This window comes from Priapulus caudatus, unplaced genomic scaffold (genome assembly GCF_000485595.1).
Source record: "Priapulus caudatus unplaced genomic scaffold, Priapulus_caudatus-5.0.1 Scaffold2081, whole genome shotgun sequence".
In the NCBI taxonomy this organism is placed as follows: Eukaryota; Metazoa; Priapulida; class Priapulimorpha; order Priapulimorphida; family Priapulidae; genus Priapulus; species Priapulus caudatus.
Genome location: NW_014579142.1, coordinates 8,901 through 28,713, shown reverse-complemented (window position 1 = coordinate 28,713; position 19,813 = coordinate 8,901). Strand labels below are relative to the sequence as shown.

At 41.7% G+C, this 19,813-nt stretch overlaps 1 protein-coding gene across 1 annotated transcript in view; it reads left to right on the top strand.

The window, feature by feature from the left end:
* The window catches only part of LOC106818186 (N6-adenosine-methyltransferase 70 kDa subunit-like), a gene marked incomplete in the record, with an annotated part of 31,648 nt that overhangs the window by 8,929 nt on the left and 2,906 nt on the right, over window positions 1-19,813 (top strand). The window contains 13 exon segments of the mRNA XM_014822913.1: window positions 545-660; window positions 3,099-3,298; window positions 3,492-3,558; window positions 3,693-3,775; window positions 3,971-4,064; window positions 4,650-4,776; window positions 4,955-5,074; window positions 5,626-5,681; window positions 6,484-6,603; window positions 14,420-14,607; window positions 15,949-16,096; window positions 18,093-18,158; window positions 18,359-18,471. Coding sequence (XP_014678399.1) covers window positions 545-660; window positions 3,099-3,298; window positions 3,492-3,558; window positions 3,693-3,775; window positions 3,971-4,064; window positions 4,650-4,776; window positions 4,955-5,074; window positions 5,626-5,681; window positions 6,484-6,603; window positions 14,420-14,607; window positions 15,949-16,096; window positions 18,093-18,158; window positions 18,359-18,471 — 1,498 coding nt within the window.

Below are 19,813 nucleotides of genomic sequence, written 5' to 3'. Positions count from 1 at the left end.
TATTGAAAAGTTGGCGCAAAACGGGACTTTCGCCAAGGCTACTATCAGACCGAGGGTTTCTTATTATTAATTTAAAGGGCAAAAGCGATTGTAATATCTACTATAAACGACATATAGTTTCAGTCTACTATTAATGGATTAAGATTTTGTCCTGTAACAATGAATCATCGTTCGGTTAAATACAACTTTAGGTACATAAATATAATTGGCACCTTTTGGCATTACCTCAGTCTGTATCTGTGGAAATATACATTGGGAAATGCCCAACTTTTTCAGGGTGCACGCATGGTCGCGGGTGTCATGGCGCCGTTCAAATGTTCGTAGCGTTGATGTGTAAATAATTTATAACAATTAAATTTAGGTATCTGGTAACAAATACGTGTGGGTATAGACGATTTGTTATACAGTAAGTACAGTTGTATGCAGTAAAATCCTAGAGGCTACTGTCCCTTTAATAATTATAATATTTCCAAAGTTTTACTTTTAGTTTGAATAGTCAGGCGAATGTTTCACCAACTTTCCTGTGTGCAAAACCTCTTCGCAGATCTTGACCTTTCATCGGCTGGAAGTGGTACTGGTCTGACAGACATCCCAAGTGATGGTTCTTCTGAGGCAAGACAAGTGTTGCGACATGCAGAGAGTGCTGTGCAGCAGAAAAGGGTAACCATACTAATAAAGCATAATGCACCTAACTAACGCTCATAGGGTCTATGTCCCCCAGGGTACGTTCCGGCAGTACCCCGGGGGACATAGACCCTCTCAGCCTAACTAACCTGACACACTCTTTGTGTTTTTGAAAGTACAATAATTTATTGGGGTGGTGTGTTAGATCCTGCACACAACTTACCTAATAAACTATGCCACTTGTTGACATCTGACAAACTTAATTTCCCACAGAGGTGTCTGGGATTTAATGTTAGAATAACATAGTGGGCTATATATAAAATCACACCGACACACAAATTGCAGTGAGTATTCCGCCCTCGTGCCACAAGACACTGTTTATAGGATCCGGTATACACTGTTGGGCACAAGAAACGATAACCATAATTTCTCTTTAATCTGTGCATATATGCATGTGTACAGGCCTCGACGCTTATTTTAAGATCTGGTTGTCCTGTCGGGCAACAAGAATAAATTTTTACTTGTCCGAATTTTGATTTTACCTGTCCAAAACTTACTTGCAGTTTATGAGCCGTTAAGGTAAACTTTTGGCCACCATTGGGCATTTTTCCGCATAGGCACTTGAAAAAACGTGGACAATTCTGTGTTCTTAGACATTTTCACCGAGAAGCGTTGATATAGCAGGAATAATGTGATTGGCTGACATCCGTTAGTCATAGCAGTCTCTGACACGCTGCCAAATTATCTGGCATGCTCATTGTATGTCATTCCCGATTGCAGCTTTTTCCACAATTCCAGGAAAGAGTTTTGCTGTCGCTCTCTTATCCCAGCGGTGCCCACCCCCTACATATTTAGTAATGAACATGCGCCACCTGACTTAAACAATCGTGCACCCCCCCCCCCACACACACACCGTACATCAATCAATGCCGCCGCAGCCAGGCACGTACACAGACTCGATTACTAAATCTATAATGGTAAAAGTACTTTTAGTAGGTGACACGGGTGTCTTGGGCTGCTTTTTGTTGGCGACCTTTGGAAATAAAACGTGAGAATATCGTGCGATCGTATCCTGGCTCAAAGAATGTTAGGAATATTAAACAACTAGAATTTTGCAGTTGCCCTCTCGCAACTAGCCAAGATAATAACTTGTCCGACATAGACTTTCATTTGTCCGGGGCAATAGGACAACCATTAGTGTGACTGCTGGTGTACCGTTAGTGTGTTTACCAACTTTATTACTCTACAATGAAAGCACTTCTATTTCTGCAGAAAATACAGCAAAGGTAGAATATGAAAGTGGCATAGTTTCTTAGGTAGGCACGATGTAACACACTACGCATTTGTTGTTAGCTCATCTGACGTAGTCAGATGCAGCTTGTAGAATCGCATGTGATTGTCCGTGCGTGAGTGCGTGCGTCCGTCTGTCAACAGTTGGGCACAAATCTTAACCGCTCGACGTACAGTCACGATATTAGGGACGTCGGGGGGGGGGATCGTGAAAAGGATTCAGGATGACAAATTTGGGGGTCAAGGGTCAAAGGTCAAGAGGTGTAAACGGATGGGGAATATTTCCCCCTTAACTTAAGGTATAGGAGGAAATACGGATTTGCGGCACAAATCTTAACGGCTCGACATATGCTCTTAATATTCGGTGTATAGTGTGATGGGCAGGAAACCCATCACCAGTGCGAAATTGGAGGTCACAGGTCAAAGGGCAGTGGGGGAAAGGTCAGATATCCGACATTTTCTGAGGACATAGGCTAACGGACAGAGTGAAAAACTTTTTTGTTTCAGCGCTGCCCTACCATTTTTATCACTTTATTAAAAGGACCATGAAATGTGCTTTCCACTGACGTGCGAAGAGTAAGTGTCTGATAGCCTTTTGACTCTCAAGAGGAGGGTTAAACATGGATTCCTGAACTGCCTCAATGATGTCACAGTGTTCTCATATTCATGGCACATCCATAATCTGGAAAGCCAATGTCTGGATAGCCCAACGGCTACAGCACAGGATTACGGCTCAAATGTCGTTGGATCGAATCCCATCAGATTTTTTATTATTTACCTGTTTTCTGTATTTTTCTATTTTTTATCCATTTAACTATTTCTTTCCAATTAAGGCAAATATTTACATGATTTATTGACAACAATTTCATAACAACAAATAATTTGTACAATTAATTTTTTTTTTTTATTAAGGTTAGGGTTAGGGTCACAATGCACCATAAAACAGGAGTTTCAGGCACGCGATCTGTATCAACCAATTGGATTTGGGAGGTATGCAGAATGCAGAAGGTTGCTGAAATGATGTGTACGCAACTGCGTATCTGCATATCTGCGCCTAACAAAGGTGTCACTATGCACGACTTAAATGTTACGTTTATAACCGTAGCAACAGACCTCAGATGAGCCCAGACGCTCTGCGGCTCTTGTTTGTATAATAACTTTCTTATGCTTTTCTTTCATTGTAGGATATTGCGTCCACCCTATCTCTGGATTCAAAAGAAGGAGTCGAGACACATTTGTTGAAGGCATTATGTGATGTTGGAATAAGTCTACCTATTGACTCTGTTCAGTTAGCTAGTATAGCCAGCAAGGCTATGTGTAGTGATGTCACGAAGGATACCGTAGAAAATCTTTTAAAAAAATTCGCAGCTCAGGGAGTAATAAGGTAATCACAGTAGGGTTAGGGTTAGGGTTAGGGTTAGGGATGATGAAAAAAGTTATGATTAAAACCGAAAACTCAATTTAAGCAGTTGCTATTGGTTATTTGCATGGAGGCCTTCTGGTGTTAAGGTATAATGCCTATAGCAATGTGCCAAAATCGAAAGTATTAAATGAATAAAGATTAGCCTCTATTTTAGTTTGAAAGAACAAAGTAATGACATGACTATGGACCAACTTGTTGTGACTACAGCAGAACATTCCAAGGTGATGTCTAAATCTAATGTATTTCTATTCCATTTTCATAAATGTTTTTTTCACAATTATCAACGTATGCAAAAGAAGCGCTCATGTGTGGTTGTGCAATTTGCATATTTTAAAAGTAACGTTCCATATTTTAGCTAGAGGCTATGGTGGATACTGATAGTAAACCTAAGGAACCTGATATCGAGGAACCGGCTGAGAAACGAATGAAGAAAGATTGGTGAGTGACCAGCAGAAAAATACAAAGAAAAAGCTCAGTTAAGTGAACATACGAGCCAACGATGTTGTTTTCAGTTGCATAAAATCAATCACATTAGTATGAATTTGCTCATGTAGACAAGGAGTACATGGACCTGTCTTGTTGTGGTACACAGAATCTGATTCATGTTGTTGATATATCAATTGGTACTTACAGCGAGGCAAATGTAGTTAACTCAAAGGAATCTGTAACAGAAAAATCAGAAAAGGTTTCTGGCAAAGGAAAGGACGCCCCAGAAGATATTCTTGAGGTATGCCGAGTGTTAGCTTTGACTATAACGACAAAACAAACTTCATGGGACTGGTAAAATCTTTTATTTGCTGACAAAAAGATTGACTGTAAAGAAATAAAACAGCGCCACTGAGCATACAGAAATTAACAATAATATACAATCAGGTAGTTTCACTTTTGGCTACCATGTGTTAACATGACATCGATAACAACATTGCATATTTTAAGAGTTTAACGTTAACCAAAACAAACTTTATGCTAGCATCCTATTAGGAAAAGCTTACCGTTGTATAAGTCCAAAATATAAGTGATCGTTGAATGTACTAACTGGGGTAAGGGTAATCTGTGGCAATTAAACTGCCTTCTAGCCTGTCAGCCACTACCGTCTAAAACGCCATCTTGTTACAAGCCCAGGTGGCAGCACCTGCTTGAACAGGCCACTTGTCCGTATGACTGGGAATTGATTTGAACGTTACACCGAGGCGTCCTAAAGTGTCTAAATGTTACCTTAAAATAATGCCATGAGTCAAGACACAAATAAATCACTTATCTGCTCTAAGAACTGCACCTGCTTATGTAGAGTATGTAAATGTGGCTTCTCTAGAGTTTGCTATCAATGCGCTCTGCTATGGAGAAGGAGACAAGAAAGATGGGGGACGAGATCTTAGATCTACTCAGCAAACCAACGGCTAAAGAGAAATCACTTCAAGAGCAGTTTAGATCTGCTGGAGGTGAGTTTTCATCATGTTCTTAACCTGGAAATTTATTGAAAAGCTCACCGTTTTACAGGAGTGTTTGTTTGTATTCATGTGTCCTTGACTGAAACATTGGTGATTGAGCCCTAGTAATCTAGGCCTCCTGACTTTTGTTAATCTTTGCACGAATATGATGCTATTCTGCTCTATCTAGGTGCCCAAGTACAGGAGTTTTGTCAGCATGGAACCAAACAGGAGTGCATGAAGGAGAACAAGACAAGCAAACCTTGCAATAAACTCCACTTTTGCAAAATCATTCACAAACATACAGACGGTCAGGCCATAATAAAAATATTGTTTGTTTGCCCTCACCCGACCGACCCGCCAAAAAGGGGCTGACTCAAAAGATTATATTGATCTTTCCCTTTTTTTCACAAATTGTATCACTGTACATTATATAAATCTGTATATATCTAATATATATATAAATCCAAGCAAAGCAATCATTCAACATAAAGGTATCTCCACACAAGCACACCCGAGCATGTAGACACCATGCTGAATTTGTAAAAAGACCCCCCTCAAAAAAAGCCTACCTACCTACCCAATCATTTCAGCCTGGGTCGGGTGAGGGCAAACAAAGATTTTTTTAATTGTGGCCTCATTGTTACTATGTAAATATAAGAAAGAAAGCAATAAGGGAAAATGACTATACTAACTTAAGATATTTCTGTTACACATTTTGAACAGTAGTTTTGCACTCATTTAAAATGTCTGCAATGTTATGAGATCTGTTAGTGTTAATTGATATGGTTTTCATGTGTGGGATCATGATAATTTAAGTATTGCATAATATTGACTCTCACAAACCTGCTCTGTTTGTAGAATCTCTCGGTGATTGTTCGTTTCTGAACACATGTTTTCACATGGACTCATGCAAGGTAAAGTATAGATATGTGTGATCAGTGATAAGAATTGGCTTGGTTCGTAGTGTTATGAGTTAACCAGGTGTTGAGTATTATCTGCTGTTGCTACTCGAGCAAGGCTTCCACTTTGTATTTTAAAGTGATGGTTACTAGTTGTTTTACCAACCGTTTTCATATTTTCTTGACTATTCTGATACTTAGGCCTACTGGTACTCCTGGTGTAATGGCAAATGTATATAGTAAGGCTAACATGTCATTGAACACTCCCACATTGTTCTTGCCACCAATATGTGCACTGATCTGTATTTCAAATACGATTTGTTTACATATGTCAACAAAACTAGCGTGTGATTTTCGCTGTCGGGAGACCGGAACCCTGTCTCTACACTTGTTTACATTTGTTAATTACATTTGGTTAATTACATTTGTATACATCTCGAGATTGGTACCAGTCTACAAATATTTGTATCACGCAATTACATGCACGTTTTGTGTAAGCATTTGAAAATTCCATTATCGAAAATTTCAAGATAACAGGTGCACGTTTGCCGTTCCTTTACTGTTTTATAGCCTATAACAGCAGAAACTAGTAATAATTTTTATGCTGAAGTATTCAGTTATATGTACACTGAGTCTAAATTTGTCTATATTTATTAATTTCTCAGTTTATTTGCATGAGAAATGAACATTCTAAATCCAAAATCTAGATCCACCAAGGTTCTTTTCCATCCACCAATGAAAAACTATAGTCACCGCCCACATTTTTATTCAATGTTGACCATTGTATGCCATTTCAATAAGGAGAATTCTTTTGCAGTATGTACATTATGAAGTGGATTACAGTGGCCAGAATGCAGAGAGGCAAGACAAGAGAATTGTACCCACATCAGCATTATCTAAGCAACTTTTCGGAGATGCCCAATTGACACCACCACAGGTATTGAACACCGATTAAAGACTAGGTGGTTAAACCCCTATAAATATTGCATAGCTTGATAACTGTGCTTATGGCTTACAGAACTGGGGGTCGTTGTCAGAAACAAAATTAGTTGTAACATTAGTCTTAACATTGACTTCAGCTCGTAAACCTTTGACAGAAACATCGTAAAGTTACGAGAACGAAAAATCCTCGCAAATATCTTCTTGACATTACGAGATCCTAGACCCTCTCGTAATTTTATGACCAAGATGAAAATAACAATTACACCAATAATTGCAATTACAGTAATATTATATTTTATATTACTAAAACACATCAGAAACACTACTTGGCTATACCGATCATGTGCCAAAACTAACGTATACAAGTGGCGTTTGTTCTCATGTTTTGGATATTTTGATGAGTCATGATGCTTGCGTCTTGTGTTACCGTGCAGAATCATTCTTGCAGTGCAGAATAAATTCATGACTGTCGTTTTTCCATCAGATATTATTTATATGTGGTTATAACCATCGTATATATGGTCTAAATAGCAACATCCTCCTCGTGGTGACACTGGTAATATTGCTTGGCAATAGACAGAACACGGCGGATCTAGAGGAGTTTAACCTCGATAAAAAATCCCTTTATCTTTACGGGTAGTTGTAGTTCCTGTGGCGATCATCGACAGACGGATGTTTCAGCAAAGCGAACAGCGCAGCTTCGCGGAGGATCATAATTTATGACAACGCCAAGGTGCATTGCTCCAGTTAGCGGAGAATCGTAAACGTATGCAGGCGCAGCGAGCCGCATACGTACTCAGCCAATAGACAAAAGCATGATGAAGTTCAATTACAGCACCAAGGTTAAAGCCCTTGTTAATCGGCCAATCACGCGGTCTAGTAACGCTGTTCCTGCAGCTAATGACGAGCCAGACCTAAACTCTCCGGAGCGGCTGAGCTCTGATCGTCAACGACAGAAGATTGGCCTCTCCAGACCTAGCCAGTCTTATAAAGTGGCTACACTCAACTGTAGAACTCTACGCTCCACATCTTCTCAAGCTGAGCTCAACAAACTCATGAATGACTATTCTATATCTGTAACCTACATCCAAGAACATCGTTTTCTACATTCTGACTCCGATCCGGAAATAGTTGCTCGCGATCTTGGCCGGGTAACTCTCTTCACTGCATCTGCCGTTCGAAATGACTGTGGTGCCTCCATTCGTGGGGTGGGCATATCTATAGATTCGAAGCTGCTACCTTTGCTTCTCTCAGTTAAGAAGTTAGATGAGCGTATCGTCTCTGCCACGTTTAGGGGGAATCCCAAAACAGTAATACTTGCCTGTTACTCACCGCACAACAGCTTGCCAGATGATGTCGTTAATAACTTCTATTCAAAACTAAGCAACGCAGTTGAAGACATTCCGCTACACTCAATGGTCATCATTGGAGGCGACATGAACGCTCAAATCTCAAAAGGTTTCTCATTGCATGATACATCAAATCGCAATGGCCTTCTTCTCCTAGACTTCATTGAACAACACAATCTTGTCATCGGGAATGTCTCTTTCCAGAAATCGTTGAATAAATTATGGACATTCAGGTCGCCCACGGGTGCATTATCCCAAATCGACTTCTGTATGTATCAAAAAAGATGGCGTAATAGTATCAGTGATTGCTAGGCTTTCTCAACATCAAACCCGATTGGAAGCGATCATCGCATCGTAACAGCAAAAATCAAACTTAGTCTGCGGCGCTCAAAGACCCCAAAGACCCCGGTCACCAAGAAACTGTTCTGGCAATCACTCACATTTGATCCAGCCCTAGCCACTAAAATTGGTGATATCATCTTATCACGTTTTGAAAATCTACCTGCAGCTGATCAGAACTACTCGTCGTTCGTTAATATTGCAACCAAAACCGGTGCAGAACTATTGCCTCCAAGACCTCGGCCTCCTGCAAAAACGATTGACGCAGAACCAGTCGTTTCCGCACGCAAGTCTACTCTTCGTGCATCGACACAGAGTGTCCATTTGGCCCAGATTAACCTTCACAAAGCATTCGATTGTTATGAAGACAAACGCATCAATGAAATACTTTGCTCATTTGAGACCCCAGAAGCAGCATCTGTCATCAAGACTGCTTGGGACCTTGTCAAGAAACTCTCTGGGAAGAAATCTTGCAGCACGATATTCATCAAGGGTGAAGACCGACTCACGGCTTGGGAGAATTATTTCAAAAACATATTGAATGCTGACCCAGCTACACAAACTCGGCGAATCAGTTGTGAAAATCTTTGATCTCTTCACTGTGATAAAGAGTGGTGCGCTAACACAGGCAGAAGTAGATATTGCCATTCGACAGTTAAAGAATGGAAAGGCGCCTGGCCTTGATGGTCTACCTTTGGAAACTGAAAAAGGTGCGGAAGAGCATATTAAAGTTCTGTAATGAGACCTATCACGAGAGATGCCCCAAAGAGTGGGGAATCTCTGGCCTAATACCAATTCCAAAGAAAGGCGACCTAACAAAAACAGACAATTACAGAGGTATTTCTCTTTCACAAGTTGCATCCATACAAGTTTACAACCGCTGTCTACTCAACAGAATCCGTCCAGTTATTGACGAGGTACTGCGTCTGAATCAGAATGGTTTTCGTCAAGGTCGTTCCGCCATATCCCATATACTCGCTCTTCGACGTATCGTAGAAGAACTGAAGAATCATGACATGGAAGCCATAGTAACGTTCATCGACTTCCGAAAGGCATTCGACTCCATCAACCGAAAGAAAATGTTTGAAATCCTTGAAGCGTACGGTATCCCTCCTGACGTAGTTGTAGCGATCCGAGTCATGTACGAGAATACCTCTGCTGTAGTAATCACTCCAGAGGGTGAGACTGATGCTTTCAACATCGACACATGCGTTCTTACATTTCCATTTTTATTTATCATCTGCCTGGATTATGCATTGCGCACATCGATCACAGAATCCGACGGTCTTAAACTGAAACAACGTCGCAGCCGGCGCCACCATGCCGAAGTCTTAGCTGACCTCCACTATGCTGATGATATAGCACTTCTCGAAAATTCAATCGAAGCTGCACAAGATCTTCTCATCAGAGTTGAGAAGGCCTACCAGGATGTCGGCCTGTTTCTAAATGCACCTAAGACGATATACATGCACCTTAATCCATCTACAGAAGATTGCCTGCACATGTCAGGATGGATCAGACATCGAACTTGTGGGCGACTTCAAGTATCTGGGTGGCTACACTGACTCTAGTCACGGCATGAGTATGAGAATAGCGCAGTCATGGAGTGCACTCCACTCATTGCAGGAGTTGTGGAAAGCACCCATTCAGAAAGCTACAAAAACGAAAGTATTTCAGGCTTGCATTGAAACTATTCTTCTTTATGGCTCGGAATCGTGGACATTGAATGTCACCCGCCAAAAGAGACTTGACGGCACTTACACAAGAATGCTTTGTGCAGCCTACAACATCTCCTGGAGACACCATCTAACAAACAAGTCACTATACGGCTGACTGCCTCGTATATCTGACGTAGTGAGGCATCGTCGTCTGGTCCTTGCTGGGCACGTCATTCGCCACAATGAACCTGCTGGAAGATTGCTGCTCTGGACTCCGGATACAAGGAGAGGGGTCGGCCGGCCATACGTCACCCTGAAATCAGTTATCGAGAGGGACACCGGCCTCACAGGAGCTGACCTTTACGCCGTAATGGTTGATCGAGGACTATGGAGTTCGAACTTTGTGAATACTTCACCAACGCCGCATGGCATTGGATGACTCAAGAAGAAGAAGAAGAACCATCATAATATGCTTAAATAACTGTTATGTATAATAAATGTGTATGAATTCTCATCCAATCAGCAGCCTTAATTGTCACATAAAATTATGAAGTTCTTGTTATCGTAATTTTTCTCATAGCTGCGATGCGTTTCTGTCATTGGCAACACTATTCTCGAAACATTAACATTAGTCATAGGTGCTATCTTAGCATTAACATTAGCCTTAACCTTACGATGTTTCTGACCACGGCTCCCCCAATCCATAAATTATTAATTACACATAATAGACAACCATGAACCTAACATATGCATTCAATAGACATACCACTATGAACTGGAATAACCGGATAAAACACGCACTAAACGCTTAAAGGCATACTAGGCTCATTGATTATGCAATGTTGACGAATCGTAGAGTAACTGGCACCTTGTGTAGTTAATAAGTACATAACCTTACATCCAAACGCGTATTAGTTTGTCCAATATCACTGCTGGTTACTAAGAAATGTCTAATTGAAATCCGCAGTCCAAGAAATCAGTTGTTTACAGTTTCAAATCGCTGCCTGCGAAGCGGGTGTGATACAGATTTATAGTGCACCGGACATTTTCACACGCATGCTCGGCCGTACGCAATGCTATTGTGAAAGCTGACTATTATACCTTCATGGGAGCACTCACAATGAATCGATAAACACAGGAATTTTGTAATGAACGGCTTTATTCGGAGACGCCGGCTAACTCACGTCTGCTCACACCAATGTCTGCCAAGCAAGAGAGCGAGAGAGGGCTCGGGCCTCGCGCATGCGGCAACACCGCGCCATCTTCCGACACTAGTCCGAAACTATGCCACCGTCACATACGCCCCTCTTTTGAGGAGATGTGCCCCACATCGACATATGCAAATCCGCTAAAAACAAGGGGCAACCGCCCAGCGGTAACATTACAACAGGAGGCAGCTACCCTGCCACTGTCCACGGAATACAAAATACGGAACACAAAATTACACGATCCGCTAAAAACAAGGGGCAACTGCCCAGCGGTAAACGTTACAAAAGAAAGCAGCTACCCTGCCATGTTATACAAAATCATGAAATGCGTCAAACACCAACGCCTTATTTACGCAATCGGGTGCTCGTGGCGTCTAGTAAGCCTCGAGCCTAAGTGTCGTCCTCCGTCGGGACATCCGCCATCGCTTTGGTGTGCGGTAATCTGCCATCGCCACGACGCATGGGTAGTCTCCTGCGGCATCACCACGATGTGCGGGTCGCGTCGCTGTACAGCTTCACGGGTCGGACATAATCGTCCAAGTAGGCGGGAGCATTGACATCGCGTCCACTCCTCGTCACACGTGGTTCTGGAGCGGCCTCCAAGAAATCACCTGTGTGAGATCGAGTGCTCCTCCAATTTTGATTCGGGCAGAATTCATTTGTTTGGAAATCAAAACTGCCACATGTTGGGCGCCACTGTGAAAGCTGACTATTATGCCTTCATGGGAGCACTCACAATGAATCGATAAACACAGGAATTTGGTAATGAACGACTTTATTCGGAGACGCCGGCTAACTCACGTCTGCTCACACCAATGTCTGCCAAGCAAGAGAACGAGAGAGGGCGCGGGCCTTGCGCATGCGGCAACACCGCGCCACCTTCCGACACTAGTCCGAAACTATGCCACCGTCACACTATCATCAGTGATTTCGTAAACACGGACGCTCGTGATAAGGAACTTTTTGTCAGGGCTGTCCATGTGCGTCAGTGATTAGTACATGTGTTTTATTCCATTTCCATATGTTTAGTCCGTGGCCGTGGTTACACCGCTGACACCTCCATTTCATCTGGCGTCGAAAACATACGGGCCGCACAAATGTTTCCGTCATCGCTTGACGCCTGAATGACATTTACGGCACGTAAATAAATATCAACAACCGATTTCAAGTCTTGCTTGTAATGTAACCAGCAGCGGTATTGGACAAACTAATATGCGTTTGGCTATAAGGTTATGTACTTATTAACTACACAAGGTGCCAGTTACTCTAGCATTCGTCAACATTGCATAATCAATGGGCCTAGTATGCCTTTAAATAGTGCAAAACGCACAGAGAGTCATGGACTATTATGGACCAAATTAGCAGCTAATTACAGTCCGTTGCAAAATACACGGACTCCCATGGACTAAGCACAGACTGCCTATTAACAATTATCTAATCTCGAACGTTCTTGATTATTACGTTCATAGTACCAGGGGTTAATAACGACAAATTTGTCATTATTAACCCCTGATAGTACATAGATTTTCCCACCAGTGTGGCAGCCGCACACCAACATCAGGAGCTTTTGAAGCAGCTAAATGTTAACCGGTGCTGATGCTCTAGATATTTACCATCGTTTTATTTGCTGACACGATGGACCTGTCTAATCTTATCCCAGAACGCACGCCTGGACACAGGCACACGGCATCTGGAACCAATTGTCTACCAGTGTTGAGCGAGGCAACGAGCTGCTGGCGTGTGGGTGCCACGCTAGCAGAGAAATCCACATACTATGAACATAATAATCACGGACTCTCGAGATTAGATAATTGTTAATAGGCAGTCCGTTAGCAGTCTGTGGTTAGTCTGTGGCAGTCCGTGTATTTTGCAACAGACTGTAATTAGCTGGTAATTTGGCCCACAATAGTCTGTGGCTCTCTCTGCATTTTGTACCATTTACGTGTTTAGTCTGTGTTTTATCCGTTTATTCCAGTTTAAAGCGTACGTTCCTGATAATGCCAACATAGCACATCTGTGATATGTAAGCATGGTGAAAAGTAGCCATTCTGAAACGTAACATATGCAAGGTAGTGTAGAGTAGACGTTCTGAAACGTGACATATGCAAGGTAGTGAGCAGAAATAAAGCAATTAATTCAATAAACCTTATATGTAATAATTAAGGCAGAGCAACAGTGTCATCCTATATCGGTACATTGGAGGCAGCACTCACCATCTCAATGCTTTACTCTACTGTACCCTGTAGTAACAAGTCTTCCTCAGCCTGTAACATATGTATTGTCTGGGTCCTACATCTGCCAATGTATGCTCTACCAGCATCCTACATCAGCCCAAAGGGTATGCTCTATCCTGCCCTCCGTGGCCTGAAAGTTGTGCCCTACCTTGGTCTTTGCCAACCTGAAAGGTACACCTTGCCCTGGTGCTTGTCAACCTGAAAGGTATGCCGTACTCTGGTCCTTGTCAGCCTGAAAGGTACACCCTGCCCTGGTCCTTATCAGCCTGAAAGTATGTCCTACCCTGGTCCTTGCCAGCCTGAAAGGTATGTCCTACTCTGGTCCTTGTCAGACTGAAAGGTACACCCTGCCCTGGTCCTTGTCAGCCTGAAAGGTATGCCTTACACTGGTCCTTGTCAGCCTGAAAGGTGTGTCCTACCCTGGTCCTAAGCTTAAAAGGTATGTGCTACCCTGGTTCTCAGCCTAAAAAGTATGTCCTACTCTGGTCCTTGTCAGCCTAAATTGTATGTCTTACCCTGGTCCTTGTCAGCCTGAAAGCTATGTGCTACCCTGGTTCTTGTCAGCCTAAAAGCTATGTCTTATCCTGGTCCTTGTCAGCCTAAAAGGTGTATCCTACCCTGTCAGCCTAAAAGCTATGTCTTATCCTGGTCCTTGTCAGCCTAAAAGGTGTATCCTACCCTGGTCCTTGTCAGCTTTAAGGGTGTGTCCTACCCTGGTCCTAAGCTTGAAAGGTATGTGCTACCCTGGTTCTCAGCCTAAATGGTATGTCTTACCCTGGTCCTTGTCAGCCTGAAAGCTATGTCCTACCCTGGTCCTTGTCAGCCTAAAAGCTATGTCTTACACTGGTCCTTGTCAGCCTAAAAGGTGTATCCTACCCTGGTCCTTGTCAGCCTGAAGGGTGTGTCCTACCCTGGTCCTAAGCTTAAAAGGTATGTGCTACCCTGGTTCTCAGCCTAAAAGGTATGCCTTGACTGGGGAGCCATTACATGCATGTAGCGCTGATGCTCTGCTCTGTGTGATAGTGGATCCAGTGTGATGTGCGCTGCCTCGACATGTCGGTGCTTGGAAAGTTCTCGGTGGTGATGGCCGACCCTCCGTGGGACATACACATGGAGCTGCCATACGGCACAATGTCTGACGATGAGATGAGACACATGGATGTACAGTCACTGCAAGATGAGGGCTTTATCTTCCTCTGGGTTACAGGCAGGTCAGTGGATAACACATGGTTCCCATAAGGGCCATACCATATAAACAGACAAGATCTGGCATTTACGTGCTGTTAGGCACTTTCAGTTTGGCCAAGAACCCTTTCCGCCTATGAGGGACAGCCTGCTGGATAGCTTAAATGGATACATGATCCTAGGTCGCTTGCATGTTTTCAGTTAAAATAAATGGTGCTACATAAAATATTTAATTATTCAATAGTCATTAGAAATATTTGTAAAAAATGTTTTAAAACTAACGGCTGGATTGTTGCTTCCAGCGACGGTGGCACCACTATTAGCAGCCTTTTGGCTGCAGGCTACAGCCTGAGGGTGTTTATTTATTAATTTTAGAGGATAAGGATTGCAATATCTTATAAACAACTTTTAGATTCAGTTATAATATAGATGAGTTTGTCCTATAATAAAATTGTTTAGTTAAATAGCAGCTAGGTATAAATATAATAGAACTTATATGATTAGCCCTCGGTCTGTAACGTGTAAAATAGATCGGAAAAGCGCAACTTTGTCAGGGTGGCAGCAAAATCGTGGGGTGTCATGTCAGCGGGCAAAAATATATTTCGAAACACTATAATGTTTTATGGTAAATGTAAATGCATGATTTTAGAAATTTGTAGGGATATAGTATTATTTATACACTTGCTATCATAATATGCTCAAAAATTCTAGGGTGTAGTATCCCTTTAAATAATGTTGCTAATTATCAACACTGACGGCATACACACAATCATGTCGGATTTTCGCCTAATGGTGTGCTGGAAATTACATCTACTTGAAATATGTGGAAATGCCAGATCTTGTTCCTTAGAATATCTACATATTGTGTGTTAAATAGATCCAGCTTGGATAGACAATGAACTTACGAAACTTGTTAACTAAAGTTAGCAGCACGGACGCATTTGAGTGGAGTGGTGAAGAAACATATTTCACTGAAAGACTTCTCTAAAGATTTCTCAAGAATAGAAACGATTTCATTATAAATAATTGATTAAATGCAATTTTGATTAAATGTTGTGGTCATAGCAAATTAGCGCAATCTAACATTGAACAACAGTGTGGAAGTATATTGAACATTATTTCTTGACTACTGCAACGTCGTGTAGAACCAGCTGAATTAGCTATTATATTAGTGCTTTATCAAAAACAGTTGACAGTACATGTACTAAACGAAAGAGTGATAAAAAATATTGGATCCAACACTATCCAACTGCAGGGTTTAAGCAGGTGTAGATGAATTCCAGGCCTGATGAATTTGAAATTACCTCGAACTGCACACACATACACAATACATTGTTACCACATCAGACAGTGTGAGAATGTTACAGGGCGATGGAGCTGGGCAGGGAGTGCCTGCAGTTATGGGGCTATGACAGATGTGACGAAATCATCTGGGTGAAGACAAACCAGCTTCAGAGGATCATACGGACAGGAAGGACAGGGCACTGGATCAACCATGGCAAGGAGCACTGTCTGGTGAGTGGCTGAGCTGGGTGATCACTCGTGGAAGTAGAAGTGTAACAATACACTAGTGTCACGATACGATACAAATCGTGATACTCAGAAAGAAAGATATATGTTGTAAATTGTATGCTATGATAAAATGTTTGTCTTTAAATGAAAATTAAATTTACATGTTTTTAATGAAAATTAACATCCTGTTAACAATGTTAACTTCCTTGCCAGTAAGGGCAGCCCTCTGGGCTCGCCCAATATCTCTGGCAGTTAAACATACATGTTCACTGGGGAAAGATGTAGCTGGAGTAGACAGGTAGGTTTTCGTAAGATATGAAATAGGTGGATAGTAGTGGTGCCGCCAACAATCGAGTGGATTTCCATCGCACTTAAAATCATAATAAGCCCATTGCTTATGCAATGTGGAGGAATGCTAGAGTAACTGGCACCTTGTGTAGTTAACAAATACATAACCTTACATCCAAACGCGTATTAGTTTGTCCAATGTCACTGCTGGTTACTAAGAAATGCCTAATTAAAATCCGCAGTCCAAAACTCAGTTGTTTACAGTTTCAAACCGGTGCCGGCGAAGCGGGTGTGATACAGATTTATAGTGCGGACATTTTCACACGCATGCTCGGCCGTACGCAATGCTATCATCAGTGATTTCGTAAACATGGACGCTCGTGATGAGGAACTTTTTGTCAGGGATGTCCACATGCGTCCGTGATTAGTACGTGTTTTACTCCATTTCCATATGTTTAGTCCTTGGGTATGGTTACACCGCTGACACCTCCATTTCATCTGGCGTCCAAAACATACAGGCCGCACAAATGTTTACGTCATTGCTTGACTCCTGGATGACATTTACGGCACGTAAATGATACGTTGCTACATATCAACAACCGATTTCAAGTCTTGTTTGTAATTTAACCAGCAGTGATATTGGACAAACTAATATGCATTTGGCTATTAGGTTATGTACTTATTGGTACACAAGGTGCCAGTTACTCTAGCATTCGTCAACATTGCATAATCAATGGGCTTATTATGTCTTTAATCATTGTGGGTACCATATAGGCAGTACACAGGATACCCATAATATTTCAATACTTGAGATTTGTACGACAGCAGAGAGCTTGCTAGTTCAAACTTGGGCGCTATATTTTAAATACCTGTGACTCTGTCTCTGAGTAGGCAATATTGTAATTTGAAGGCCCCATGGATGGTCGAATTTCAATGTTATTTTAATGTTATATGTATTTCAATACCTTCATAAAACGAACGTATTAAGAGTATGTTGAAGCCAGAAAAATATATAATATATATTTTTCTGGCTTCAACATATGTGATGGCTTCAACATACGTTCGTTTTATGATGATATTGAAATACATATAACATTATAGTCAGGCGCGGATTTAGGCCGGTTTGCACCGGTTTCCAGAAACCGGTCACAGGCCTCAAACTTCACCAGAATGCACCATATAGAGCCTAATTTTTAAAAAACTACCGCGGGGTAATGCCCCCAGACCCCCCTAGCTGCAGACGAACATATGGAAACTGGTCACCCAAATCCTCTGGATTCGCCCCTGATAGTAAACCATTAGTTGCTATCTAATCCTATGGCTGCAGCACACACGAGACATTCTGATCAATACCCAGAGCTATAGTATGACATGTGTATAGTAATGTTGCTCACTAGTGAATCAGCAATCTTGTTTGTTTTGTGTTAAAAATATTGAGAATTTGCGTTTACTCTATAGGGAATTCAGATGCCTGTCTATAATGTCCTAATATTGAACTACGAAATTGTCTGATGATAAGTGAATTCTTAGGCAGGCATGATCTCTCCATCTCATGACGTAATCGTGATACTTCACTAAATGCAACTGTGCTTACATAAGTGATTCCTTCTATAGTGTTTGCCACTTGCACAATGTAGGCCCCTACCCTTATAATCACCATGAGCGTGTTGGAATATCAAGATAAGCCGATCAGATAATATATTTTGCATAGGTTGGAATAAAGGGTAATCCTGCAGGTGCTAATAGAGGCCTTGACTGTGATGTAATAGTAGCTGAGGTGAGTATCATAATAAATGGACAAAGGACTCGGCCCTCTAGCCGATAGCTAATATTATTGCTGAGTCTATTTAACACAAGTACGTATTTATTTGATCAAATGTTAATTATTCTTGCAGAAAAGTCACATTGTTTCTCAGAAATGTACCGCAGATATAACTGCAATGCTGCATGTAGAATGTTCTGGCATCTATTATCAAGGTTCGTGCCACTAGTCACAAACCGGATGAGATCTACGGGATTATTGAGCGACTTTCTCCAGGAACGCGCAAGATAGAGCTGTTTGGGCGCATGCACAACGTCCAACCAAACTGGTAAACATTCCTAGTCTTTAGCAGAGTTGAACATTTCAGAATCCAGTGATCATTGTGAGTAAGCACTAGGCAATAGGTACTGACAGGAGAGAATCTATAAGCATTAAAAATAGAAAGTGCATCATGTTATATAGACTTACTTAAGATCTTGATTATGATTGTAGTGAATAAAGGTGACTCTAGGACATTTATGGGTAATGGCATGACTTCTACCGGTTTTATACGGAAAGAATGTGGGTCTTTTGATTTCATGTAAATTCATCTAGGTAAGCGTAGAAAATTACCATCTTCCATTTCAATTATTTACAATTAACCACCAAGACACCAAGTATTACAATTTCCCATAATTGTTCATAACCTTATGTAATTTCTGGCCAGGTTTCATAAAAAAAAAATCATAATTCTCACATCATAGTCTACGTATTTGACAGCTGCATCTACATGGTTGACAGCTGCATCTACATAGTTGACAGCTGCATCTACATCGTTGACAGCTGCATCTACATGGTTGACAGCAGGCCATCTACACTAGTTGAACAGCTGCATCTACATAGTTTGACAGCGGCATCTACATAGTTGACCAGGCAATCTATCATGGTTGACAGCTGCATCTACATAGTTGACAGCGGCATCTACATGGTTGACAGCTGCATCTACATGGTTGACAGAGGCATCTACCTAGTTGACAGCTGCATCTATATGGTTGACAGCTGCATCTACATAGTTGACAGCTGCATCTATATGGTTAACGATCAATCAATAAGATGATTTGCTTCATGATGATGATGAATGTTATATTTATCACTCATGCTATCAGTATTCATTTCTAATATCGTTGTCGCCAAAAATGGCGATTACCATTTTGAAATTTCAATGAAACATAGTAGCACACTATTGCCACACATTTACTAAAGCATTTACTAGCCCTTTATGAGCATGATTGTATAACAAAATGGGAACGGTTTCATATTGTTCAGTAATACGGTTCAATATGGACAGGGGCGTAAATCCGTACCGAGGAGTGGGGGGGGATGATCGGCGATAGCCATCACATACTAGCACCTGAGCTACACAAGCCACAATCAATTTACGCACACCTCGTGGCGATCGCGCACGCGTAGAGGCACACGAACACACACACACACACACACACGAGCACACACACACACATACATACACAACACACACACACACGAACAAACAACAAACACACGTACATACATTTATACATGCATACATACATGACATACATGCACGCACATGCCAATTTCTCCAACCCTGTAAACTCCAAATGTGGAATGAAATTGATGGACAGGGGGGGGGGAATTAAGCTTGCCTCCGC